This window comes from Bubalus bubalis, chromosome 3 (genome assembly GCF_019923935.1).
Source record: "Bubalus bubalis isolate 160015118507 breed Murrah chromosome 3, NDDB_SH_1, whole genome shotgun sequence".
Classification (NCBI taxonomy): Eukaryota; Metazoa; Chordata; class Mammalia; order Artiodactyla; family Bovidae; genus Bubalus; species Bubalus bubalis.
The window spans coordinates 48,697,610-48,724,615 of NC_059159.1; the positions used below are offsets into that span (position 1 = coordinate 48,697,610).

Genomic DNA, 27,006 nt, shown 5'->3' on the forward strand with positions numbered 1-27,006 from the left:
ACCTTACCAGTGTTAAATGCTACTCATTCTGTGGTTCTGCAGAATGTCTTGTTACTAGGAGATGTACACAAACTGTTAAGGGGGAAATGATATCTGCAACATTTATTTCAGAAAAAAATGTGTATGCCAACCATCCATATGACACATGTGTGTCACACATGCACATATATGCACAGGTAAAGCACATAGATAAAGTAATATTTGAATCTATATGGAAAGTATATTCTTGCAAATTTCAGTAGGTTTGAAATTTTGCAGATTGAAGATGGAAGAGAAAAAAAACTTCAGCTTTGGCACTAGACCTTGGACCTGGTGGGTCTAAATGTTCATTGTACCCCCTCCCACCACCCCCCTGCTCTTTTTTTTTTTTTTTTTTTTTGCTTTGGGGCCTTGGGCAAGTTATTTCCATCTCCTGCCAAGGGTTTTCCCCCACTATAAACAGGGTTAGTAATACTACCTGTCCCAAAGGGTTATGAGGAGGAAGGATGGTGGATGTAAGGGGCTGGCAGTGCCTGGCACAGAGTGAGCACTCAGTTAATGCCTGCTCTAATTATGAAGATATATTTTGCTAAGATAGGTTCACGGGAAGGAACACATCAATGGGAAAGTTGGAATACTCCCACCTGCAAAGTGCTGGTACCCTTGCAGAAAACCACAAAATCCCCCCTTCTCTTTATTTGAAAGAACTGAGGTGTTTGGGAGGGATGGGATGAAAACCCATTCCAGGGGCTTAAAGAAACCCACTGCAGGTTAGGGGTTGGGTGGGCTTGGGCGGAAGCCAGCAGAGAAGGCGGAAGGGCCAACCATGGTCTGGGGAAGCAGGGAGGGGTGAGGCAGGGAGGGACAGAAACTCTTGGGGCTCCAGGGCTGGGAGATAGTGACTGTGGTCTTGGCTTAGCGTAGAAAAGCCACTGGTCACTTTATCTGCCCTGTCCTGCCCACATGCCTTCTCACAGAGCCTGCCCCCCCGCTCTGCTCACAGCCCCCAGATCCAGGCTGGACACCCAACAGGTCAAGCCCTGGATCCAAGGCTTGGCTCACAAGGGAGGGGGCGGTTCTGGAGAGGAAATCAAACCAAGAGTCAGCTTTGCAATCGCTTGGAGAATTTTAATGAACAGCTGATTTCTTCTCATTTGCCAGTCTAGCCCTCCCCAGTGAGGGGCCGAGATGGGGGCTCTGGTCACGGGCCATGACCGGAGGAGCCCAGTCTCCCGCCCTCCTTCCCCTCCAGAGACGTCGGCATCCTTTCTGACTGCAGAGCGGTGGCTGGGCAGGGGCTCTGGAGCTTGGAGCTTAGAGACCTCCTGTGCACAAGGGCAGAGCCCCAGGCGCACTGGAGGGCTTTTACAGCAGCTGCTGCTGCGTGGGGTGGAATCTGTGCCTTCCCAGGAGAGGGTGGGAGGAGGGCACTGCGGGGGAGCCTCCCAAGCTGCTTAGGACAAGAGCGAGAAGCAGAGTTGGCGCAAGTTCAGGTTCAAGGCGTCCTCCACCCTAGCTCAACTCCAAAGCGTTGATGTACTCTCGCACCCACTTCTTCTCTGGGTTGGCGCACACCTGGCGGTTCTTCCTGGTGATAAAGCTGCGGGAGAGAAGAGAGGGGGACTTGGTCAGTGTGGAGACAGCCAGGTTTGGGGATGAGGGGGACTGAGGCCAGGAGGAAATGATACCGGGTGGGTTATTTTTGGAGCTCCACGATTGTGTTTGTGGCTTTCAAGGAAAGGATGCTTTCTCTTCTGTTGGGTCAAAGGGCTACAAGCCAGAAGCAGCTATGTGTGCACTGTAACCCCCACACCTCTGTACAAACACATGTACCCCAGAGAGCTCAGGGAATACGGGGCTCGAGGAGCCCAGGGTTGAGCGGGTCAACCACTAGCCTTTCTCAGCACTTCCTGTTTCAGAACCTGTGCTGGCTGCTGAAGACACAGAGAAAAAGAGGCACCCTCCAGAACTGAGTCACGGCTGACTAAGTGGGAGACGAGGTGGCAAAACAAATGCGCGGTGTGGTTTTAGGTAACACAGCGCCCGCCACATGTAGCCACTCCACGAAGGAACCCGTCTGTGGGTGAATGGAAGAAGGACTCAAGTGAGTCTTGAGTTCACCACTCACTGGTTAGATCACCTTGGGCAAATCTCTTAGGGCCTCTGAGTCTACATTTACCTCTAAAATATGGAGAGAAATAATCCCTACTTTGCACAATTGCTGTGAAGCTCAGATGAGATAAATGAGTGAATGAGTTTTGGGAAATACCACATATGTGTTGTTATTGGGGTGCTGTGGGGCCTCTGTTTTAGGGTGGATCAGAGCAACATGAGACCAGGGGTTCTGGTAGTGGATGTGGTGGTTTGGAGAGGTTGAGGGCCCTGAGATATGAATACTTGTCAAAGCAATTAACCGGCCAGGATGTGGAGGCCAGTCTACAGGTGTCTATGGTATCAGTTGGAGGGCTCGCAGCCTGGGGACCATGGGCCCCGTCCAGCTGCCTGCCCTGCCAGTTTTCTGGGAGCTTGGTTCTCTCTGGGGGATGCCCCGGGCCTGGCCAGCAGTGCTTCTTGAGTTATTGCTGTTTAGTAGCTAAGTTGTGTCTGACTCTTTTGTGACCCCACGGACTGTAGCCCACCAGGCTCCTCTGTCCACGGGATTCTCCAGGCAAGAATACCGGAGTGGGTTGCCATGCCCTCCTCCAGGGGATCTTCCCGACCCAGGGATCGAACCTGCATCTGCTGCTTGGCAGGCGGGTTCTTTTCCACTGAGGCGCCAGGAAGGGGCCGGCAGGGCCGTCAGTTCATTCACAGGTTCCTCTCCACCTCGCCCTGCCTCCCTGCAACCTCTCTTACTTTGCCTTCTCCTGCAGGACGCTTTCCTGCGTCTTTCTGGGATTTTTTTTCAGACAAAGTGAAGGCTTGGGTTGTCTGATGAGGATGAGGATCTCTTGGCCCCTTTTCCTGCTCTGTCATGGAGAGCATGTGCTCTCAGGGGAGCTGCTTCGCCTTCTCTGAGCTGCGCTCTGAGCGCCCCATCACGCCTCTTTCTCCCCCTTTCTCGGTGTGCAGAGAAGAGAAATCGAGCAGAGGGCTGTTCTGAGTTGTTTTCTTGTTTGGGGTGGTGAGGGAGCTTCTGACGCAGACCCTGCTCTGGGCCAGCCAGGTGTCATACAGGAAATCCTGCCGGCTCACTGTCCTCTCTCCTCGGCCTCGAAGGCTTGTGGCCAGGAAATTAAAGGCCAGGAAACCGCCATCTGGAGGGTGCCCCGGCCTCCTGCTCCTCCGTGATGAATGTGAGACTGGACGGCAGCCTCCCTTGCCAGGCCATCTCTCCCCGCACCCCCGGCCTCCGTGGGGACCCTGTCTTGGCCCAACTACCCTCCACCTTCACCTGCTCCTCCTGGGGAGCAAGTGTGCTCGGCATCGTTGCTCTTTCCTCCCATGTGCTCCCTCAAGTCTCTGGCCCTGGGTGTGGCACACCGTGGGTGCCTAATGAATGTTTATCAAAAGAGTTAGTGACTGGATGAATTGCATTAGCTCATCAAGTTTCACTTCTATGTAGTTAAGAATACATTTGTGGGGAGAAAGATGATTAGTTAACACCTACCAGGCACCTACCTGTGTGCCAAGAGATAGTCTAATTTCATTTTTCTTTTTATTATTCTCACTTTGACCCAGGGAGGCAAATACCTCTATTCTCCTCCACTTTGCAGACAAAGAAACTGAGGCTCAGAGAGGTGAAGTGACGAGCCTGAGCTCACACAGCTACTAAGTGGAAGAGCTGGGGTTCCAGGGAAGACAGACTGGCTGGAGCAGCTGAGATGGTTGAAATGCCACTCTGACATCAGAAGACCCCCTCCTCCCTTAAAAAAAGTCACACCTCCAGTCCCAGCCCCGTTTCCTCGGCTCCTAACCCTTCAGCTCACACTCCCTGCTGGCACTTCCACAGGCTCATGGTGCTGGCATCTTCGTCCTTTTCCTTTTTCTTTTTTAATTGGAGTATAATTGCTTTACAAGTGAATCATATATATACATATATCCCCTCCCTCTTGGACTTCTCCCCATCCCACTATCCCACCCTTTAGGTTCTCACAGAGCACCGAGCTGAGCTCCCTGGGCTACATAGCAGTTCCCCCTAGCTCTCTATTTTACACATGGATATTTATGTCACACCTAATCTAATTCATCCCTCCTTCCTGGGATCTTAGTTCCCCTCTCAAGGATGGAACCCAGGCCCCCTGCATTGGAAGCACAGAGTCTTCACCACTGGGCCACCAGGGAAGTCCCATTCCTTTTCTTTTAAAACAGCTCTTCCTTGGGACTTTAGGGGGCTCCACATTTCACCCTTCTCCAGGTGCGAGCTGAAACCTCAGCGTCACCCTCAAGCCCTCTCTTCTTCCTTGCTCCCGACCTCACATCACCTCCCAGGCTTGCTGATTCTGCTTCAGAAGTTTTCCCACCCCTGTCTCTCCTTCCCTTCAAGTCCTCTTCAACCTCAGTACCACTCATGTGGACAGCCTCTCCACTGGACCCCTCTTATCTAGACTTCCCCTGTTCTAGCTCATTTCACACTTTTGATTCTTTGTGCTGACCCTCGAGGCCCTCAATGCTTTTCTACATGGAGACTCTACAAAAACCTACAGAGAGTTCTGGCAACATCCCTGCTGCCTGATACACCCGTCCCTCAGTCCGATCCCAAGTCAAGCAGCGCAAACTTTCCCTACATCCCTTCTCTTAGCTGCGCCCCCGAGGCGCTGCGTGTTCCTTCTTTCCTCTTGTGTTCTCATGTAGGGTGTCCTGGTCATTGCAGCATCTAACTGAGTCCCGGAAGGGCGGGGGTGGTGGTTTACTCCTCTCTGCCCGTCCATAGTAGGTGCTCAAAGAAGGTTTTTCTGTTTTGCTTTTCCGTCCAAAAAATACTTGCTTTCAGAAATAAAATTAGTAGTACTAAACAGCAAATATATAGTATAGCAATAATTTGAAGAATTCATCAGGACCAAAGGCCAACTCTGAATACCTACAACTCTGAATCCTACAACTTTGCCAATGCCGCAGGAATTTTTGGATTAAAAACTTCATCGTGGGTGGTCCAGTGGGTAAGACTCCACGCTCCCAGTGCAGGAGCCCCAGCTCCATCCTTGGTTAGGGAACTAGATCCCACATGCCACAACTAAGAGTTGGCATGCTGCAACTAAAAGGGTCCTGAAGGTCAGCAGCTAAGACCCAGTGCGGCCCAACAAATGAGTAAATATTAAAAAAAACCCCCAAACAACAACAACAACAAAGTCCTCATTATACAGAAAACTTCACGACTGCCCCGTTTTCATTCTTTAAGTCTCTATCGTCTTAAACTCCATAAGCAACTATGGCTAATGATCTTACTAGTGTAGAAAGAGGCTCCAGAGACAGGCTCCCTCCCTCACTTACTGCGCAACCTTGAGCAAGTCACCGAACCTCACTGGGTCTCAGTTTCACTCTCTGAAACGTGGAGAGAATTCTTCATACCCGTCAGGGATGCTATGATAAAATGTAGAGCTAATGCATGTAAGACATTTGACACACAGCAGGAACTTCCTAGGTAGCAAGAATTATTATTTTTCCAAATGTCATAGCTTGCGCATTTAAAAGAGAATCTCATTTCATTATTTTTTCCTCATCAATCAATAACTTTTTTTTCTTTTTAACATGCTGCAACTAGGGCCTTGACCTCTGACCTCCCCTTTCTAGTTCCTCTGAGGTTGTGGGTGACTTTGATTGGGGGCAGGATGTGGGGGACTGTGGGGTCCTTTTCTGGAAAGGGATGTATGAGTCGAGCTTCTCCACCCAGGCACGTTGCAGACCAGGTTCATCCTGGTCACATCCATAAAGATCAGAGAGCTAACCTAGCCCATCAGAATCGGGGGGCTCCTTCAGGAACACGTTGTCTAGCTTGTTCCACAATAGCTGGGGAATCTGAATCCAGAGAGGGCAGAACACAGCTATTTGAGCAGCTGGAGGATGGGTGGGAATGCCCTCTCTGAGGGCTCCTGCCAGGGGAGACTGATTCTGGGCGGGAGTTTTCCCTCCAACCCCCCCAACCCCAAGGGTTCCATGGGGCTGAGACTCACACAACTGCTGCCATGGAGCACTTGCTGCTGGTGTAGAAATACTCCTGGACGTGGGTGCGGGGCAGCGGGCGGGAGATGTAGGCAAAGCAGCAGGGCGTGGTGTCTGAGGCATCTGGGAGAAGGAAAGAAGGAGACTCCTGGATCCGTCGCCAGTGCACAGTGGGTACTGCGCTGGGCGCTTTATAGGATTTATCTCCAGCAGACTATTTTCCTCCTTTGGCTGAAACTGAGGCTCAGAGAGGTAAAGACACTTAGCCGTGGACACACAGTGCCAGAGTGGGGATTCTCTCACCTAACCCTTGAGGCCAGCTGGCCTCCTTCTTTCTACACCACAACCCCATGCCTTGGGCTCTCAGGGCAGGCTGGGTCTCCTCTGGGCTGGTCTTAGTTCCTCCGCCCTTATTCTTGCCCTCCTAGGATCCTCAGTGGATTCGGAACTTGGTTTCTTTGAGACCTAGCCTGGGTTGTGGGGAGGTTTTTTAAAACTCAGACTTCATGACTCAGCCAGGACACCAAAGAGGGGCCTGAAGATGCATACTGCATCGTGGGAGCCTCTGACTGAAGCTACTGAGAGAAGGAGGACTTTTTGTTGGTCAGTGATTTCAGGATGCCCCCGGGAAGGGTCAGTTGCCATTTCTGAACAGAGTAGTAGTGTTTCAGAGCCAAGAAGAACTGGGTTTGAATACCACTTTTCTTACTTCCTAGCTGCGTGACCCTGAACAGGTTACTTAACCTCTCTGGACTGTCAAAGAGAGCTCCTCAAAGATTAGATGTGAATATTAAGTAAGATGAGATATGCAAGGCAATCAGCACAATACTTGATCCATAGTGGACATTTAATTAGATTTTGTTATCTGTTCTCTAAATCTATGAAATGGGGAAAGTATGACTGTCCCAGGAGGATCTTAGTCAAGTACTTAGAAACTTCTTAGAAACCCTGCTGGTGATGACAGACATGAGTTAGTGGTGTTTGCAGGTCAGCTCGAGCAGCCTTTGCCTGTTAGTAACCCCAATCCAAATTTGGTGAGCACCTGCAGGGCTTGGGGTGTAGACCTTGAGGACACAGACAAATTGATCAGAGGGGTCCCTGCCATGCAGTGGCTTAGAGACCTATCCTGGACAACTGGACATCTGAGTAAAGCAATGTGGAAGAATATAAATCATAGGAGTCAGATGGTATAAACGCTGCAGCTGAAAAGAGGGCGAGGGCTTCCTTGGTGCCTTAGTGGTAACGAATCCCCCTGCTAATGCAAGAGACACATATTCAACCCCTGGTCTTGGAAGATCCCACATACCCATGGGGCAACTAAACCCGGGCACCACAACTACTGAGTTTGTGCTCTAGAGCCCAGGAGCCGCAAGTACTGAGCCCAGGCACCCTAGAGCCTGCGCTCCGCAACAAGAGAAGCCACTGGAATGCAAAGCTCTGCAATTAGAGAGTAGCCTCCTGCTTACTGCAACTGGAGAAGAGCCCATGCAGCAATGAAGACCCAGCACAGCCAAAATAAATAAAAATAAATTATATATATATATATATATATATATATATATATATAAAGGAAAGAAAAGAAGGTGAGATCCGGGAGAGTCCTTTAAGGGCTGGCCCCGGGGACTGTGGACTTGAACTTACATGGGGAGGCAGACGCAGGAGCGCAGAGGGCGGCCACCGTCAGGAGGACAGCGAGGGCAGCGGCGGAGACCTTCATGGTAGCTGTGGGCAGAGGCTGGGCGATCCGCGTGCTGATCCTCTGCAGCTCCGGCTGGCCCTTTACAGGGTGCCAGGCAGCCCTTTATAGGGAGGCAGGCCGGCGGACGGGGCGCCCCCGCTTGGGGAGTTTCCAAATAGCAGCCACACACTGCTGCTGATATCATCAGTGAAATTGCACAAAACGGAAAAGAAAACTGAAATAGCCTCCGGAAATATATGTGTGTATGGGAGTGTGTGTGTGTGTGTGTGTGAGTGTGTGTGTCTCTCTCTCTGTCTTCTCACGGCCTTCGCATCCAGAATGAGCTCATCACTTCCCTCTTGGCCCTCGAGAAGAGCCAGCACAAGCCGCGGTGGCAGAAAATCTCTTCCACCGCAGACAGCCTGGGCTTTGTCTGCTAGGGCGCTCCCTGGTCCTCCCAGAGATCCAGAAGCTGCTTCTCCCGGGGCAGGAGGAGGGGCAGAACGACCAGATGGGAGCCCGGGTGCCCTGGTTCCCAGTGCAGTGCTCCGTCCATGAAGTACTGCTCATCGTGATGAGATGTGTTATTGGGGCATCCTCGAAACTGAACCCAAGTGGTGGTCTGGATTAGACCCGAGGTCCTCCTGTCTCAAAGCATTAGATACAGTCGCTGTTCATCAATTCCTATTTGGGTAATTCAGAATTAGTGACAGTCTGGCCTGGGCTGAAGTTGACTTCTGAGTTATCTAAAAGAGTCTGTTGACAGTGACAAAGGAAACACATTCTAAAAAGTGTGATTTTAAAAATGTGATCTTATACCAAGGATGTTTCTTGCTAGCTACTGTCGCATATGTAATTTGGCGGCTGAGGGGGACTGAATCACCCAGAATGGGGAGAACTTGTCTCTTTTCTTCCTTTTGAAGACTTTGAGGCAGGATGGTTATTATTCTCCTTTTATAGAAGTGAACACTAAGCCTCTGAAGAGGTCATTAAGGTCCTCAGATCACACAGCAGGAAATGGGGCTTGAACCCAAGTATTTTTTTTTTTTTCAGACTGACTTAAAAAATGAACCATAGTTGATTTACAAATTGTGTTAATTTTAGGTGTACAGCAAAGTGATTCAAATATATATGTATAGATAAATTTATATCTATCTGTATATACATATGGGCTTCTCAGGTGGCACAGTGGTAAAGAATCTGCCTGCCAGTGCAGGGGATGTAAAAGACTCAGGTTTGATCCTTGGGTTGGAAAGATCCCTAGAGGAGGAAATGACTACCCACTCCAGTATTTTTGCCTGAGAAATCCCATGGACAGACGAGCCTGGTGGGCTACAGTCCATGGAGTCGCAAAGAAGTCGGACACGACTGAGCACACACACACACACTGTATATTCTTTTTCAGATCCTTTTCCATTATAGGTCATTGTAAGTTACTGAGCATAGTTCCCTGTGCTGTACATTAGGTCTTGTTGTTTCTCTGTTTCATATATAGTAGTGTGTATCTGCTAATTCCAAACTCCTAATTTATTCCTACCTCTGCCCTTTCCCTTTGATAACCATAAGTTTGTTTTCTATATCTGTGAGTCTGTTTTGTCAATAAGTTCATTTGTATCATTTTTTTAGATTCCACATATAATTTATATCACATAATATTTGTCTTTCTCTGACTTAGTATGATAATCTAAGATATCTGACTTACTTCACTTAGTATGATTATAAGTCCATCCATATTGCAGCAGAATAGCATTCATTCTTCTTTTATGGCTGAGCAATATTCCATTGCATATATGTACCACATCTTCTTTATCCATCTGTCTATGGACACTTCGGAGAAGGCAATGGCACCCCACTCCAGTACTTTTGCTTGGAGAATCCCATGGATGGAGGAGCCTGGTAGGCTGCAGTCCATGGGGTTGCTAGAGTCGGACACGACTGAAGCGACTTAGCAGCAGCAGCAGCATGGACACAGGTTACTTCCTCGTCTTGGCTATTGTAAACAGTGCGGTTATGAACACTGGGGTGCATGTATCTTTTCAAATTAGAGTTGTCATCTTTTCTGGATATATGCCCAGGAGTGGAACTGCTGAATCGTATGGTAACTCTATTTTCAGTTTTATAAGGAACCTCCATGGTGTTCTCTTTACTGACGGCACCAGTTTATGAACCCAAGCACTTCTGATGACCATGCCCAAGCCCTTCCCACTGACCCACATTAAGTTAAGCTGTTCATCCTCTCTAGGTGCCAGGTGTTATTGTTCTAAACCTATAAGAATCCTCTTATTACCGCCTGACCTATTAATCAATTAGCAATAGAAAACACAGTTTTGGAAAACATAGGCCACGTCATTTAAAGAAATAAGTTGCAAGCACTTAAGAAACATCCAACCTTCTACACAAAATGATCTGCCTGTTTGAATTGCTCCCTTCACAGAATCCCCTTAGTCCCCAGACACATGGGAGGCTGTGGGGCCTAGTGGTTAAGAGCAGGCGCTTTGGTGTTTTTCTCCTTTATGAGCCAGGTAGCTTCCTACAAGTTACTTCATCTGCCTGGTCTCAGTTTCCTCATCTATAAATCAGGGATAATAATACTGGCTCCTCCCACAGCTGTTGAGACAATTAAGATCCCATAATGTGCTCATGCTTGTAAAGGTCTTAGTACAATTCCCGTTAAGTACTTCATAACATTAGCTAATGTTATTAGCTATTATCATCATATTATTATTAAGAGTAAGGAAATGGCAGTCCCTTTAAGGATATTCTATACTGTAGGTTCTTCACTGATTTAAACCAGACCCCCCCACGCCTACCGTTGATATGGATTAGTGAACTTTATTGTAGCTGTTTAGTCACTAAAGTCGAGTCCCCCTGTTTTGTGACTCTATGGACTGTAGCCCATAGGCTCCTCTGACCATGGGATGTCCCAGGCAATAATACTAGAGTGAGTTGCCAAGCCATTTCCTTCTCCGGGGGTCTTCCCGACCCAGGGATTGAACCTGTGTCTCCTGAACCGGAGGTGGATTCTTTACCGCTGAGCTACCAGGGAAGCCTGAATTTATTACAGAGACGAATTTTAAGCAGGGGTCAGTGAGGCTTAGAGAGGTTAAATGGCCTGCTTAAGGTCACATAGCCTAAAGTGGTAGAATTCAACATGGAACCCAAGTTTGTCTGGGTTCCTAGCTTTCCACCACACTGCACTGTTTCTGAAGAAATCCTGAAACCTTTGCTAAGGCTCAGTTTCCCACGTGAGCTCCATTTCTGTTGTCTTTCCTCAATCTCAGCTTCCCTCTTTCAGGAAGAAAGGATGCCAAATCTGCTGAGTTGGGACACGAGCTGAGGACAGAGATGTGGGAACCACAGAGGGACCACATTCATCCCCATTTTTAAATCCAAGTGAACCTTTCTGCTGTGTGTGTGTGCCTGTCGGTATATAAGTGGTCATGGAAATGGGGTTGTGGTTTGCAGGGCTGGTTGCTAAGCAGGAATAGCAGTGGGTATGTCAGGAGTATTTTCTTCCCTTTCGGTGGTTCCAGTGGATTGTGGGGTTGCAGAGGAGAGAGAAGAACCCAATTGTAATTCACTTCTGCCCTTTCTCCTGTGCGAAATCAGAGTCTGGACTCATGGAGTCAGTGTATCTGTGGCTCAAAGGTACTGATTCCAGGAGGAAATCAAAACACCTGTGTGAACAGTTTGGTACCTGGTGCAGGGTGAGTGTCCAATGAATGGCAACTATCATTAAGACTCACCCAGCATTTTATGTTCCTGAAAACCAGGACTCCTGCCCGTCTGACCCAGCACACGGTGGTTGAGAGGATCTAGGGAAGTGATGATGGCGGATGTGCTTAGGGACCAGGGGAGGTACAAACGTCCTCCCCTCTGGGGATGCCTCTGCCCTCCCTGTCCTGCCAGTGTGCTTAGCCAACACCACTCCTTCCACAAACTGTCACTGACAATTGCTGTGAGCCAGGCAACCCTCTCTTGGGACACGGAGTGAGCCAGTCAAAGGCCTGCCCTCTGGAGCTTCTGTTTGTGGGTGGCGGGGGGCAGGGGGAGCCAACCCAGAACAAGGGAAAACAGACTCCTTTTGGTGTCATCTTTTCACTTCTCTTGTTTTCACTTTCTGGATACAGTAACAAAGTCTTATGTTTTTTTTTCAATTTGTTTATTGCATCCTTTCCCTGCGTTCCAACAAATGTCTTGGACATGACTGATGCTAAATTAATGCTGGTTTAGGGGCTTCCCTGGTGGTGCAGTGGCTAAGACTCTGTGCTTCCAAGGAGGGGGCCTGGGTTCCATCCCTGGTCAGGGAACTAGATTCCACATGCCCCAACTAAGCGTTGGCAGGCTGGAATTAAAAGATCCTTCTTGCCACAACTAGGACCTGGAGCAGCCAACTAAATAAATTAATAATAAAAATATTAAAAATAAATACATTAATGCTCGGTTGTTCTTGATACCGTCTTACAGCATCTTGATTAAGACGCTGTAGCCTCCCACATTCAAAACTCGGCTATATTATTAATCCTGGCTTGGAGCAAGCGGCTTACTTTCTCTGGCACTAAGTTTCTTCATCTGTAGGGTGAGAGATTGGTTGCTTCCTTTTTGGGGGAATCGAGCTCTTTAAGCATCCTTTTTTTTGTTTTATTTTTTGCCCGGAGACCCGCCGCGTCCGCGCCCCACCCCGGGCGCCGGGGATGGGGAAGGATACGGGCACCGATGAGTCGACCCCCTACCTCACGTGTGTTCCACCCCCGTCCCCCGCAAGGGGACCTGCGATGTCCCCGGCCTCTCGTTCGCACCCTGCCCCTCCCCTTTGCCCGTACCAGCCCGCGGGCAAGGCCCACCGAGGTATGGAGCGGAAGGCGCGGCTCGCCGAGGCCAGGAGGCCCGCGAGGGGCGCCCGCTTCCTTCTAGACGCCCCTCCTTCCGTCCGGACCGCGCCGTCCACCCTGGACCCTCGGTCTAGGCGGGATGGGCGCCTCCCCCGATCGCGGGGACTAGGGGGGTGGCCGCCGAGGATGGGCCGCTGGCGGAGAGGCGGAGCCCCGCAGAGGGACGAAGGGAGGTATGTATGCTAAGAATCTGATGAAAGCTGTGAACGCTTTCCACAAACACGTGGAGACCGACCCAGTCACACGCACACATCATTTTGCATGTAAGAGGTTCATAGACCCAGCAGGATCCTTGATGGGCCTCTCAAGTTCAGACAGCTGGTTCTCTGTCCTGAAGGAAACCAGACGCACACTGCCCCCAGCCGAGTATGGCCTCTCCTCGGCCCTCCTGGCCCAATCTTTCCTTTTCTCTTTCTTTAGTTACACTGGCCGCCTGCCCAACCCAACACTGTGACGTTAGGAAACCAAAGGCAGGCAAAGAAAGTGAAACCCCATCTCCTCTGGATTCCGAAGCTTTGCTCTGACCTGGAGTTCCCCGCCCTCGTGACTGTGTGGGGAGCGGCTCTGGCTTTTCTGGTGGATATTAAAAAAAAAAGAAAAAAGAAAAAAATGTCCAGAGCAGGGAAATTCCCTCCATCCTCTAGGAATCCCAGTCAGGGGCCCTGAGAGAAGCTGGCAGCAAAGTCATTTCCTCTGGATGAGCCTTAATTGTCTCCATCCACAAGTTAGAGAGGGGGCTTCCCTGATGGCTCAGTGGTGAACAGTCCGCCTGCCAAGGCAGGAGACACAGGTTCCATCCCTGAATTGGGAAGATCCCCTGGTAAAGGGAATGGCAACCCACTCCAGTATTCTTGCCTGGGAAACTCCTTGGACAGAGGAGCCTGGTGGGCTGCAGTCCATGGGGTCTCAAAAGAGTTGGACACGACTGAGCGACCAAACAGCAAGGCAACAAATTGGAGATTTGCTCTCTGTGTTTTTCTTCTGCACCTTCGTTAACACGAGTGAATATCTCCCGCTTAAGCCAGTGTGCTGCCGTCTCCCCCTGTGTCTGCAGGGCCCCCTGGGGTAGGTGCTCAGTTGGTGAGGGTGGAGGCCTGTAGGGGGCGGCTGTGTGAAGGTGAAGGGGAGGCCTCCCAGTTGATGCAGGGAGTTTGCCCAGGTGGGAGCAGGATCCGAACCCCTATTCAAGAGTTTTCCTGCTCCATCCTGCCCTGTCCTTTGATGCCCAAAGCTCAGCTTTTCTGTATACCAGTTCTGAATCTCCGAGACAGAGCTTTTCGTGAAGTAGAAAAGAATCGATTTATCACTTTTCCAGGCAAATGGGGTCATTGCAGGCTCATGCCTTCAAAACCACTTGGGGAAGATAGTGAGAAGTTTTATAGGAATTGTTGAAAGAGCGCGTGATCAGCTCTTGGACATTCTTCTGATGGGTTGGTGGTGAGGTAAGGAGGAGTCAGCATCATCAACCTTCAGGTCCAACGGGTCTGGGGTCTCCAGGCTTGTGGGCAGCAGGCCATACTTCTCCCTCCTGCAGAGGGTTTCAGTATCTGCTGCTGCTGTATCTGCAAAACAGCTCAAAGATATAGTGTGTATCCCTTGATGGGGAACCAGGACCTTGCCCCAAGGCGGCTCTTGACTGTTTCTCTCTGGTCTCTTATCCCCTCCTTTCCCTAATTAACAACTGCCTGAATTTGCCCAGTGGAACTCAGGGAAGGTCATGGAGGCTGAATGAAGGCAGTTTCCTCTAATCAAAGAAACGGGGGACACAGAAAGCCTTGTGCTCAGGAGCCCAGGGGGCCCTGCCTGGTATCGCCTGTTGGCCCAGCTGCGGTTTGCACGTCCTGTCATCCTGTTCTGGGCCGCCCTTCCCTTCCCCATCCCCTGGTGCATTTCACTGTCAGGGCACCGAACATGACACCCATTCTCCGGGTTCAACCACAGTGAGGTCGAAGGGCTGCAGCTTCTCAGCCTCCCCTCCGCTCGCGCCTTCACCACACAGGACAGGGGCAGTGTGCGCTCTGCTTGTTTACTGCGGCTGAAGACCACAGGCGGTGTGTTTGCTCGTGTGCTCACCCCTTTCGCTTTGGGGCAGGTTGAGGGGGCAGGACTGGAGGAGCCCACCGCAAGGTGCCCTGGAGGTGGGGCATCAAGGCCCAGGCAGAAGGATCAGTTCTTCCAAAATTGCTGGGGATGGGGGGTGGGGCAATTTCAGGGCCTCCTCCTCCTGACACTTGGGAGTCTGTTCTTTGTTTTACTATGCATGTTTATCGGAGGCTCCCCTTTCTCTGTGCTCACTTTCTGAGCCCCCTTCCACTGTCCCTAGACCCTAGGAGAAAGCCTGGCAAAGGTGGGGACAAACTTGGGGCTGAAATCAAACAGATCACTTACTCTCTGTGTGTCTTTGGTCGAGTTATTAACTCGTCTACACTTCAGTTTCCTTTCTAGAAACAGGGCAGAAACTCCTAGCTCCTGGGACTTAGCTCTTAGCTCCAGAGGATGAAAGGAGGCAACCAGTTGACCACCCATCACCAATCCTGGCACCAGCACATAAAGAAAGCAACACCTTCTCTCTGTTTTCCCAAATGTCAGGCTCCAGAGTTTCCTCCCTCATGGTACCTGGCCCCCCACCCTACCCCTGCTCAGGCCCCCCTACCCTTCATCTCAGCTCAGCGTCAGGAGACATGGGGGCAGGCGAGGGAAGTTGTCAGTGATTTTCCACTAGCTGTTCAGCACTGTGCTGGATGTTTTAGGCATTGCTAGATATTTCAGGCATTATTTCGTTATTAGGCAGAAAGCACACAAAAAACGGCAATGACTCAGGCCTGCCTTGCCCTTTCCTGCCTTCTGTGTGGCACATTTCAGAGACTCAGGCCCTGGATTTCTCGCTTTCTGAGCCTGGCCGCTGGGTGAGACCTGGTCCCTGCTTCCCCTTTCCTGGCTGGCCCTGCAGGCCAGCACACAGACCCCGTTTTCAAAGAGTTTCACAGACAGATTGACAAAGGAAGTAACACAAGTTTCAGAATCTCACAGGGCTCTGTGGCTGTGGCCTGGATTCTGCCCCCTTTTAAGACCTGGTTCTGAGACGCCCCTCGACCTCTTGCCTGTCGCAGCCATGCCTGGGGCTGGGGGTCTGCAGTCTCCTGTTTCTTTTCCAACCTGCCCCCCACCTACCCCCAGCCGCAGAGCGTTCAAGCCACAGAGAGAGGGACCTTGGGACCTCCCGAGGCATTCGCGAGGAAATCCCCTTGGGGAATTTTCTCAAAATGGGATTTGGAAATTCTGTACCTGAGTCACTCCCGACGGAGGCAGCTCTGGGCAGTGACAAGGGGGGTCGGGGGACAGGGATTTAGGAGATCTGGGCTCTGGCCCCAGTTCAGCTCCAGACCTCTTTGTGAGATGTTGGCAGACCTCTGCCCTCTGTGGCCCTCCGTTTCCTCATCTAGGAAGTGGAGGTTTGACAGTATTGTTTCTGAGGCCGTTCTCGGTTAAAAGATATAAAACTAGAGGATTTGTGGTATCCTGGAGGAGAGTTGGGGGTACGTGTCACATTGCCCCTAAAATTGATTCACATCACTTCTCCTGCAGGTAAGGCTGAGGGGTTATCTTATCATCTCTGCTTCCTTCCCGTCCAAGGGAAGGGACTCACCTTACTACTTAGCTCATGAAGTCCTTGTGTGGGCTGTACTGGTGGGTCCTTTCCCTTCACTCCCTCTCCACTCCTTCCATTTCTCCACACCCCCGCCACCTTTCCATTCATTTCTATGTCTGTAACATGTAAAATTCTCTGAGGCTTCCCTGGTGGCTCAGTGGTTAAGAATCCACCTGCCAGTGCATGAAACACGGGTTCGATCCCTGGTCCAGGAAGATCCCATGCTCTGCACGACAACAAAGCCCTTGTGCCACAACTACTGTGCCCACGTGCCACATCCATTGAAGCCCGCACGCCCTAGAGCCCGGGCTCCACAACAAGAGAAGCCACCGCAATGAGAAGCCCGGGCACTGCACCTTGAGGGTAGCCCCCGCTTGCTGCAACTAAAGAAAAAAAAAAGCCCTCACCGCAGTGAAGATCCAGCACAGCCAAAAACAACTAAAATAATAAAAAATAAAATTCTTTGTTTCTTAGTGTAGAAAACAACTCTGGCTAACTTAAGCAGGAGGGTATTTTACTGGGGGCAATGCTGAGTAAGTTCACAGAATGGATAGAGCATTGGAGAACCTGACTTGGAAAAAGGGCAAGTGAGAAACCAGGGTATCTGGGCGGCAGTACTACTGGCCAGTCTCATCAGGGTACCACTGTGAAATAAATACACCCCAGCCATTTTTCCTGTCCACATCTCAATCTATTAAAGATTCATAGTCCTAGGGGAGGGAGGGTAAACAGCCAGGCTGGTGTCATTTGCTTGCTCCTTCGCTGGGAGAGGACAGAACTCTGGGCTTTGCAGTACCACTGAGACTGTATACCCTGGAGGAGAAATAAGTCCACAAAAGGATATCAAGATGATATTTGGAAGGGAGAATGGATGCTGTGCAAGGAACTTAAAAAACAAGCACAGAAACATATTAAACCAATACTGCACCCAACCATCCACCCATTCATCTATCCATCTATCTATCTATCCTTCGGCCAACCAAGAAACACACTTTAAAAAAAAAAAGCCAAAACCTTTTATTTTGTATTGGGGTATAGCTGATTAACAATGTTGTAACAGTTTCTGGTGAACGGGGAAGGAACTAGGCATACATATACATGTATCCCTTCTCCCTCAAACTCCCCTCCCATCCAGGCTGCCGCAAAACATTGAGCAGAGTTCCCTGTGCTATAGCAGTAGGTCCTTGTTGGTTATCTATTTTAAATATAGCAGAAGAAACACAATTAAAAAAGCCTTTTTTTTTCGGTCCGTGTGGCATGTAGTATCCTAGTTTCCTGACCAGGGATGGAACCTGTGCCCTCTGCATTGTAAGAGTGGAGTCTTACTGGATCACCAGAGAAGTCCCTGAAGAAACACATTTTTTATTCAGCACCGCTGGCTCAGACAGTAAAACGTCTGCTCGCAATGCGGGAGACCCGGGTTCGATCCCTGGGCTGGGAAGATCCCCTGGAGAAGGAAATGGCAACCCACTCCAGTACTCTTGCCTGGAAAACTCCATGGACTTAGGAGCCTGGTAGGCTACAGTCCATGGTATTGCAAAGAGTCAGACACAACTGAGCGACTTCACTTTCACTTTCATGTTCCAGAGGCCATACCAGGCACTTAGAGTGCAAACCCATCCGTCAGAAATATCCCAAGAGTCTTCTTGGATGTCCATACAAAGGATGTATCTGTTGCACTGAAACAAAGACGACTACACAGAGAGAGGAATTCATGTCTATCCACGCGCGGGAGGGCCTCTAGCAATGTTTCCAGGGACAGAGTGACTCGTTTTGCACGTGGGCAGACAAGGGATGGTTTTTGTGGACGTGTACTGCAGGAGATGGCTCACCCCAAGTGCACAACAGGATGTGGCCAGGATTAAGCCTCTTAATCCTGGGTTCTGCCTCTAGTCTCTTTACCTCTCCAGCAGTAGGGAAGTCATAGTTCCTTTTTAACATCTCTCAAATGGGGACTGTGAATATAAGAATCCCTGCCCGGTATAACTCAGGGAACTTCTGTGAAGGTGGGGTGAGTTAGTGGGTGGGAGGTACTTTCCAAGTGCAAAGACAGAGAACTGTTTTTGCCATACTTACTTCTGTCTCCAGAATGGCTAATGAGAACACTCCTGGCTCACATGTCCCTCTCACTTCTTCCCAGTCCTCACTGCCCTCCACCTAGCTGGTCACCCCGGAGAGGGTCTGTTGAGATTTTTGGTTCTTTAGGCTGGTGGATGAATGTCCAGGATAATCACTGCTACTCACCTTGAAGCTGTGAATGGTCAGGGCTCTGTGGGCCCCATGCAGGTTGGAAACAGCCTCTGGGTGAGTATGTGTGTGTGTGTGTGTGTGTGAGCAGGTCCTGGTTTCTTGTAGAGGGGAATACAGTGACTCAGAAAGGCCTAAACAATGTGGGTGGCTCAGCTACTTTCAGTTCACAGTAGAAACGGTTCTCCAAGTTTTTGCTAAGTCAGCACAAGAGATTGGAGCTGAGATCAGAAGGTGAAACAGATATTGTCTGGAAATTGCCCCGTGCTTACAGGGACCCAGGCCATGACCCCGGGTGAAGCTTGTCAATTCCCATTGCCTATTTTGCCATCTGTGAAATGGGTGGCTTGCCTGTTGGTGCTGCTGCCTCATCTTTGTCACTTGTCCTAGGATGAATGTCTGGCCAGGCACAGGCCTGCCTGTCTGCCCCCAGCTCGTCTTTTGCAGCTAACGGTCATTCCTCATATGGAAAGCACTCTCTGCGCTGCCTTTCATTGTTTATGGTCTACACACACTTCCACCTCTCTGGAGGGCTGCTTGGCAAAACCCATTCGAATTTTAAAAGCACATATTGTATTTAATACGCACTAGCAATTCTACTTCTAGGAATTTATCTTACATTCATACGCACACGTGCACAAACTTAATATACACAAGATAGTCATGGTTTGTAATAGTGAAGACTGCAGACAGCCTCACTGTCCATCAGGAAGGGACTGACTGGGGCTTTCCCCATGACTCAGTGGTAAAGAATCTGCCTGCAATGCAGGAGCTGCAAGAGATGTTTGTTCGATTTCTGGGTGGAGAATATCCCCTGGAAGAGGGCATGGCAATCCACTCCTGTATTCTTGCCTGGAGAATTCCATGGACAGAAGAGCCTGGAGGGCTACAGTCCACAGGCTTGCAAAAAGTCGAAAATAACTGAAGGGCCTGAGCATGCAAGGGGCTGATTAATCCGGTACTTCCATATAATGAAATTTTAGGCAGCTACTATAAAGAATGATGTAGTTCTTTATGTGCAGATATGAAATGATCTCTAAGATACAAGAGACAAGAAACAGAGTAGTTTTTGAAGTGTGCTACATGTGTGTGAAAAAAGAAAACTCATCTATGCTTGTAAATGTACAGGTTCTCTTCTGGAGGCTCATGGGAAACTGGTATCAATTACCTTCCCTTCCTATCAGAAAGGGCAATGCAAAGGAGGCCTGGGGGTAGGGGTAAGAGAGGTAGTGCTTTTTTTTTTAATCTTTCAGACACTTAAAACATGAGTTTAGGGACTTCCCTGGCAGTCCAGTGGTGAAGACTCCAAGCTCTTCATGCAGGGGGCACGGGGTTCAATCCATGGTAGGGGAACTAAGACCCTACATACTGCATGGCAGAGCCCAAAGGAAAAATGTGAGTTTATTTAGGACAAAAGTACAGTTTGAAAAATTGACATGAGTCATTCTTTTTTAATTTATTATTATTGTTATTATTTTTTACTTTTTGGCCACACTGCACAGCATGTGGGCTCTTAACTCCCTGACCAGGGGTTGAACCTGGGCTCCCAGCGTTGGAAGCGCCGAGTATTAACCACTGGAGTGCCAGGGAAGCCCCAACATGTATCATTTTAAACAATATAACCATTCAAAATTATTATGGTATTTATTTTAAGTTTCTGGTAAAAAATTACCTTTTTTACATGACTCCTTCACCCAGCTTGGTTGATTTTTTTCTTTTTAAAAATTTTATTTTATATTGGGGTACCATTTTGCTGACAAATGTCTGTATAGTCAAAGCGATGGTTTTTCCAGCAGTCATGTATGGATGTGAGAGTTGTACCATAAAGAAGGCTGAGCGCCTAAGAATTGATGCTTTTGAACTGTGGTGTTGGAGAAGCCTCTTGAGTCCCTTGGACTGCAAGATCAAACTAGAGCATCCTAAAGGAAACCAGCCCTGAATATTCACTGGAAGGGCTGATGCTGAAGCTCCAATACTTTGGCCACCTGATGCGAAGAGCTGACTCGTTAGACTCTTAAGCTGGGAAAGATTGAAGGCAGGAGGAGAAGGGGGCAACAGAGGATGAGACGGTTGGATGGCATCAATGGGCATGAGTTTGAGCAGACTCCAGGAGAGAGTGAAGGACAGGGAAGCCTAGGGTGCTGCAGCTGCAAAGAGAAGGACACGACCTAGTGACTGAACAACAGCAGTTGATTAACGATGTTGTGCTTCATGTGTTCAACAAAGTGAGTCAGTTAAACAGACACATGTATCTGTTCTTTTTCAAAATCTTTTGCAATTTAGGTTATTACAGAATATAGAGCAGAGTTCCCTGTCCTTGTTGATTATCTATTGTAAACGTAATAGCATGTATATGTCAATCCTAAACTCCCAATTTATTCCTCCCCACCAGAGGGATACTATTTTTGTATCTTCAGAATTTAGTATCATGTGCATGTTCTGTCACTTTATAAAGAGTCATCTGGCAGGAAGTGCCCGGGAGTCCCTTGGCATTTCAGGCTCGGTGTTAGAGTCTCTTTAATCTCTAAGTCCAATGAGGGACCCAGGTCTCACGGGGGTGGGATGGCTCACCCAGAGGCTCATCCTTGTTGCAGTCTCTCACCCAACCCCTCATCCCACCAGCTTTTAGAATCGTGCTTTGACCCCCAAAACACAGCCTTCTGTGCTTTCCCCTAGAAGGAGACTGATGTCTGGACCCTGGCAAAGGAGGGGGAGATTACTATCTCCTCCGAGAGAAGGTGTTGCGTAGTGGAAACTGCACAGGCTTTGCAGTTGCAGAAGCTTAGTTTCAAATTCCAGCTTCTGCTGCTGAAGTTGTGGCAGTTCAAGAAACTGCCGTGATCTTGCCAGATGGTCTGCTCATCTGTAAAACGGGCTGACTGCTACTGAGTCCTGGGACTGGAAGGACGAGAGGATGTCATTGTGTACAGTGCCTGGCACACAGCAGCTGCTCAGTGAATAGCTGCAGCTGCTCACATGGTCATTGAAGTCAGGGTGACCTCTTCTCACAAGGGAGGGAAGAAACAGTGGTGGTTGGAATTGATGGCCCCCTGGGCTTGGCCCCTTGCTGGGTAGAGGTGAAAGGGCATGGTGCCTGGCAGCCAGGGGGGAACAGTGCCTGCCTGCCAGGGGTGCACGGTGATTAGGTAGTCTGGGAGAGCCTCAAGTCTGCAGCCGCCTGTCTGTAGCTCTGACGTCTGGAGATGCTGTGGTCGGCCCCACGGTGACTGTTTGCAGGATGGGATTTGCCCTGGTGTTTGCCGTGGTGACTCTGGTCAAGGAAGAGCCTGACGCAGGAAGAAACAGGAGTGCTGGAACCTGCTCTGTGAGGCTGGCATGACCCCAGCATGGGGTTCTTATCTCCTGGCTCCACACGTGACTCTGCAGCACACTGGCCTTTCCTGCCACTTGGGAATTGTTTTAAAAATGGGGTTTTCCTCCCAGCTACAAAAACATCCACTCCTCCAAGGGGGGGCAGTGGTGGAGGCCACAGAGTTTAGAGTAAGGCCTGCCTGGGTTTGAGTTCTTGCCTGGATGTTGATTCACTCGTTGTCTGTGTTCTTTAACTTTGCTGAGCCTCAGTTTCCTTGTCTGTGAAATGGGGATAATAATGCTGCCTACTTTGCACTGTGAGGATTCACAGAAATGTATGAGGCAGTACAGAAATGTTGTCTCAGGAGAGCTGGTTAAAGTTGAGCTGATTGGTCTAAAATGAGGGCTAAAATCTTCTTAGGAGGGAATTACTTTTGAGTTTGGGGAAAAGGTGCATAATGGGCATATCTGATTAAAAAAGGGGAGACTCCCTGCCTTATCTCACCCTACCTCTGTTGTCTAGAGAGGGCTAATTTTTCTGCAAAGGAAAGAAATAGGTTTGAGAGTTTTTCATGGTCAGTGTGAGAGTTGGTGTGGAGTTGTGAGGGAGTAGAGGGGAGATGCCCAAGGGCCCCAGGTCTTGGGAAGAAAGTCAGGCCAGGAAGAGATTAATTTTTTCTGTCAGGAAATGGCCAGTGGATTAAAAAAAATTTTTTATCTATCTATCGGAGAAGGCAATGGCACCCCACTCCAGTACTCTTGCCTGGAAAATCCCATGGATGGAGGAGCCTGGTGGGCTGCAGTCCATGGGGTCGCAAAGAGTCGGACACGACTGAGCGACTTCACTTTCACTTTTCACTTTCATGCATTGGAGAAGGAAATGGCAACCCACTCCAGTGTTCTTGCCTGGAAAATCCCAGGGACGGGGGAGCCTGGTGGTCTGCCGTCTATGGGGTCGCACAGAGTTGGACACGATTGAAGTGACTTAGTAGCAGCAGCATCTAGCTATCTATTTATTTTTGGCTGTGTTGGGTCTTTATTGCTGCATTCGGGCTTTCTCTAGTTGCGGTGAGCAGGGGCCACTCATTACGGTGCGGGGGCTTCAGTAGTTGGGGCTTAGTTGCCCCGTGGTGTTTAGCTGCCCGTGGCATGTGACATCTTCTGGAACCAGGGGTCAAACACGTGTTCCTTATATTGGCAGGCAGATTCTTAATCGGTGGACTACCAGAGAAGTCTCTGGCCAGTGGATTTTTAAAGCAAGGATTTTTATGGCTCATATCTACTTTTATTATTTATTTATTTTTAATTGATTTATTTGGCTGTGCTGAGTCTCAGTTCCAGCACGCAGGCTCTTCAGTCTTGATTGCAGCGTATGGGCTCTGTAGTTGCTGCAATGAAACTCTAAGCTGCAGCATATGAACGCTTAGTTGTGACACGTGGAATCTAGTTCCCTGACCAGGGATTGAACTGGGATCAGACACCCTGTATTGGAAGCACAGAGTCCTAGCCACTGGGCCACCAGGGAAGTCCCTAATATCTAATTTTAGGTTCTCACCCAAATTATTCTGTGCTACATTCAGAACCTATCATATGCCCAAATTTCCAGTAAACATCTGTTCACACCCAATAACTCGCAGAGGGGTTACTCTGCGGAGATGAGGGCCCTGCGTGTGAAGGCAGAGAGAATTCAGTGGAAGCTGGGAACTGGAGGGGAGAAGTGGCAGGACCCAGTCCCAGCTTTCAGTTCTCACGAGGGCATGTGGATGGGCTGAGCTTCCTGCCAGCTTGCAGTCGCTGAGATGCCAGAGGGAACCAGTTTTGGGGATATTTTGGTGGGGCCCTGGATGACCCCAGAGCAGAACCTGCCAGGTGGGTGGCTTAAAAAGGATGAGGACACGCTGAGACTCAGGTCCAGGAGCACGTGGTGGGGCAGAGGCTGCAAGTGAGGGACCAGGGGCTCTGGCCACCACGCCCAGTGAGCGGACCGCGGGTATCCAGAGCTCAGAGCAGGGTGAGATGACACGGGTCTCCAGAGCTCAGAGCAGGGTGAGATGACACCTCCGCAGGCAGTAACCGGAACCCGCAGGGTGAGAGCCACGCCCCCCAACCCCAGCAGGGCCTCGAGGTTGCTTCAGGGCCCCCTGCCTCCCCAGACCCTCTTGGAGAGGGTTTCCCATCGTCCATCCTTGGAGGGAATGGGTCTACCAGTGTGGGATCAGTTTCCAGAACAAAGAGAACATCCGTCTTTGGGGGTGTAGCTAAGTGGTGGCATGTCCGTTTTTGACACTGCTGCATGATGCACGGTGAAGGATTACCCCACTGTCGCAGATGCGCACCACTCTCCAGCCACAAAACCACCCCCTGGGGTTGCAGACACACAGGCTGCTCTCCGGCCTCAGTGCTGCAGATACTCAGAGCATCTGTCTCTGCAAAGCCCTGCTGGTGCATCTGAAAGCGTGAGGGACCCTCCCTTTTCTGTCATGTAGCTGTCCTGTGACTTGTAGCTTCAGTCCCCCCCACCCCTTTTTTAAACAAAACAAAACTCTTTATTTATTTGACTGTGCCAGGTCTTACTTGGGGCACACGGGGTCTTCGATCTTTGCTGTGGCCTGTGGGGTCTAGATCCCTGACCTGGGATTAAATCTGGGCCCCCTGCATTGGGAGTGTGGAGTCTTAGCCATTGGACCACCAGGGAAGTCACCTTCAGTCCTCTTTATGAGGCTTAATTTTCCTCCCAGGGACCAAGTAGGAAAGGCTCAGAGAGCAGGATGTGGAATGGTTTTGTCAAAAAATTAGAAAGAAAGAAAAGAAGAGAAATGGAAAGTATGGAGGTTGAGTCACAGGGCAGTGCGACTAGACCCAGGCCACAAGGACGTCAGGTGGGTGGATTTTCTCTTTACTGTTCTGTTGAACTTGTCCTTTCCCCCCTCCTGTTAAATAGGGAATAATTTTAAACAATTCTTCCCCTACGGCTTTGGCAAGATTCTCTGAGATAACATAAATGATTGAATAGGATTTAACATATTGTAAGCACTCACTACAGACCAGCTGATATGATCTTGTTTATTCTTGCCTCCCCTTTGTACTTTTGGTCTCTCTCCTTTCTCTCTTGCCTTCCTTTTTCCATCAGTGAAAAGGTGAATGGTAGCACCATTCAGAATCTCAACAGAAGAACAGACATATGGACACATAGGGAAGAGGATGAGATGAACTGAGAGATTAGGATTGGCACACACACACTACCATGTGAGAAACAGATAGCAAGTGGGAAGCTGCTGTGTAGCACAGGGAGCTCAGCTCGCTGCTGATGACCTGGAGGAGTGAGATGGGGGTGCTGGGAGGCATTTAAGAGGGAGGGAATATATGTGTCCAGCTGATTCACTTTGCTGTACAGCAGAAAATGACTCAACATTGTAAAGCATCTATACTCTAATAAGGAGAAGGCAATGGCACCCCACTCCAGTACTCTTGCCTGGAAAATCCCATGGACGGAGGAGCCTGGTAGGCTGTAGTCCATGGGGTCCCAAAGAGTTGGACATGACTGAGCGACTTCACTTTCACTTTTCACTTTCATGCATTGGAGAAGGAAATGGCAACCCACTCCAGTGTTCTTGTCTGGAGAATCCCAGGGACGGGGGAGCCTGGTGGGCTGCCGTCTATGGGGTTGCACAGAGTTGGACACGACTGAAGCGACTTAGCAGCAGCAGCATACTCCAATAAAAGAATTAAAATTGAGAAGAGAAAAAAAAAGGCATAATGCATACCTAGAATAAACATCAAATGCTTATCATAAAAAAAAAGAATTTCTATTGTGAGGAAAGGGGAACTTTCCTGTTGGGAGTGAGGATCTGGCTCCTGGTAATTAGGGATCGTCAGGACCCCAGGTTTTGGGCCCCTGCCAAAGCAGTGTGAACTTGCTACTTCCCTCAGCTCCTTGAAAGCCAGTTCCACCACTTACTAGCTGTTTGACCCTGGGCAAAGGGGTGGACTTAATCGAGCCTGTTTCCTTATTGGTAACGTGGGGCTGATCCTGTGCAGGACACATTGGGGCTGGGATAGTTGACTGACATGTTCCATGTCATGGGCCCAGCTGAATGCGTAAGGCAGGTGCTCAGGATAAGTAGCTGCTTCAGCTGAGATGATGAAGCTCTATCACTCAGGCCAACAACCTAGGAGTTGTCGTCCTTGACTTTTCTTTCTCACACACGTCTTTGAGGTTGGTCTCCCCTGGAAGCAGAATACAAGATATGGATTTGAATGCAAGTACTTACTGGGCTTGGGCAAACCCTGGGAGGTGGTGAGGGACAGGGAAGCCTGGCGTGCTGCAGTCCATGGGGTTTGGAAGAGTCAGACATGACTTGGCTACTGAATAACAGCTACTTCCCTGGGAGGTGATCCCAGGAATTTCTAGGAGGGACACAGAGAAATGGAGCATAAAAAGTAAGAATGCCCCTGCAGGGTTCTTTACGGAACAGATTACCACCATTGTAAATGGGCTTCCCTGGCAGCTCAGCGGTAAAGAATCTACCATCTAAGGCAAGAGACTATGGGTTTGATCCCTGAGTTGGGAAGATCCCTTGGAGAAGGAAGTGGCAACCCACTCCAGTATTCTTGCCTGGAGAATCCCATGGACAGAGGAGCCTGGCGGGCTACCATCCATGGGGTCACACAGAGTTGGACATGACTGAGCAACTAAATAACAACAAATGATCATAATGGGGCACCTTGGACTCAAAGTCCTCCGGGGACCTCTGGGACATGGTGTGGAGTGAGAAGCTGAGTGATTTGCCCACCAGTGCGGGTCTATCATTGATCAAGGGCTCTTCAGGATGAATTCCCCAGCATTTCCATCTTGCTGGGGTTGGGCCCTGAGGCAGGGAGGCAGGGGCTTGCTGTAGAGGGCCAGCCAATGGTCGTGTGGTCTGGATTAAAAGGATGAGCTGGACTAGAAAGACTTCTCTGTTGTGGCCGTGGAGATGGAGAAAGATTGGGGGCATAGGACCTTCCTCAGCTAGTAGGCGTGGACGTTGAGCTGGGCGTGTAGATGCTATGACAACGGCCCATAGAGACCACAGGGAAGGTGGATCAGGCCTTGATCCGTCCCTCTGGGAGCCTTGGCGTCAGACAGGCATAGATTTGAATTTTGGCTT

The 27,006-nt window shown here is 49.6% G+C and overlaps 1 protein-coding gene across 2 annotated transcripts; it reads right to left on the reverse strand.

The window, feature by feature from the left end:
• Positions 1-1,086: 1,086 nt before the first annotated feature.
• Positions 1,087-7,976, reverse strand: CCL5 (C-C motif chemokine ligand 5). Of its 2 annotated transcripts, XM_006056212.4 has the most exons (3): positions 7,720-7,875; positions 6,090-6,201; positions 1,087-1,579 (listed from the first exon to the last, which is right to left on the reverse strand). In XM_006056212.4, the coding sequence occupies exons 1-3, from the start codon at positions 7,793-7,795 to the stop codon at positions 1,492-1,494; spliced, it is 276 nt and encodes a 91-aa protein (XP_006056274.3). In that variant the 5' UTR covers positions 7,796-7,875; the 3' UTR covers positions 1,087-1,491. The 2 variants fall into 2 exon arrangements, with proteins under 2 accessions (XP_006056274.3, XP_044795489.2); XM_044939554.2 differs by lacking the exon at positions 6,090-6,201 and having other exon boundaries at positions 7,720-7,976.
• Positions 7,977-27,006: the final 19,030 nt, after the last annotated feature.

Excerpts from the sequence above, each read along its gene's own strand:
- CCL5 (XM_044939554.2), bottom strand. The coding sequence starts at position 7,961 with ATGATATCAGCAGCAGTGTGTGGCTGCTATTTGGAAACTCCCCAAGCG. Across the intron at positions 1,580-7,719 it reads TCCTGCGTCTGCCTCCCCAT|CTTTATCACCAGGAAGAACC; the intron begins GTAAGTTCAAGT and ends TCTCTCCCGCAG.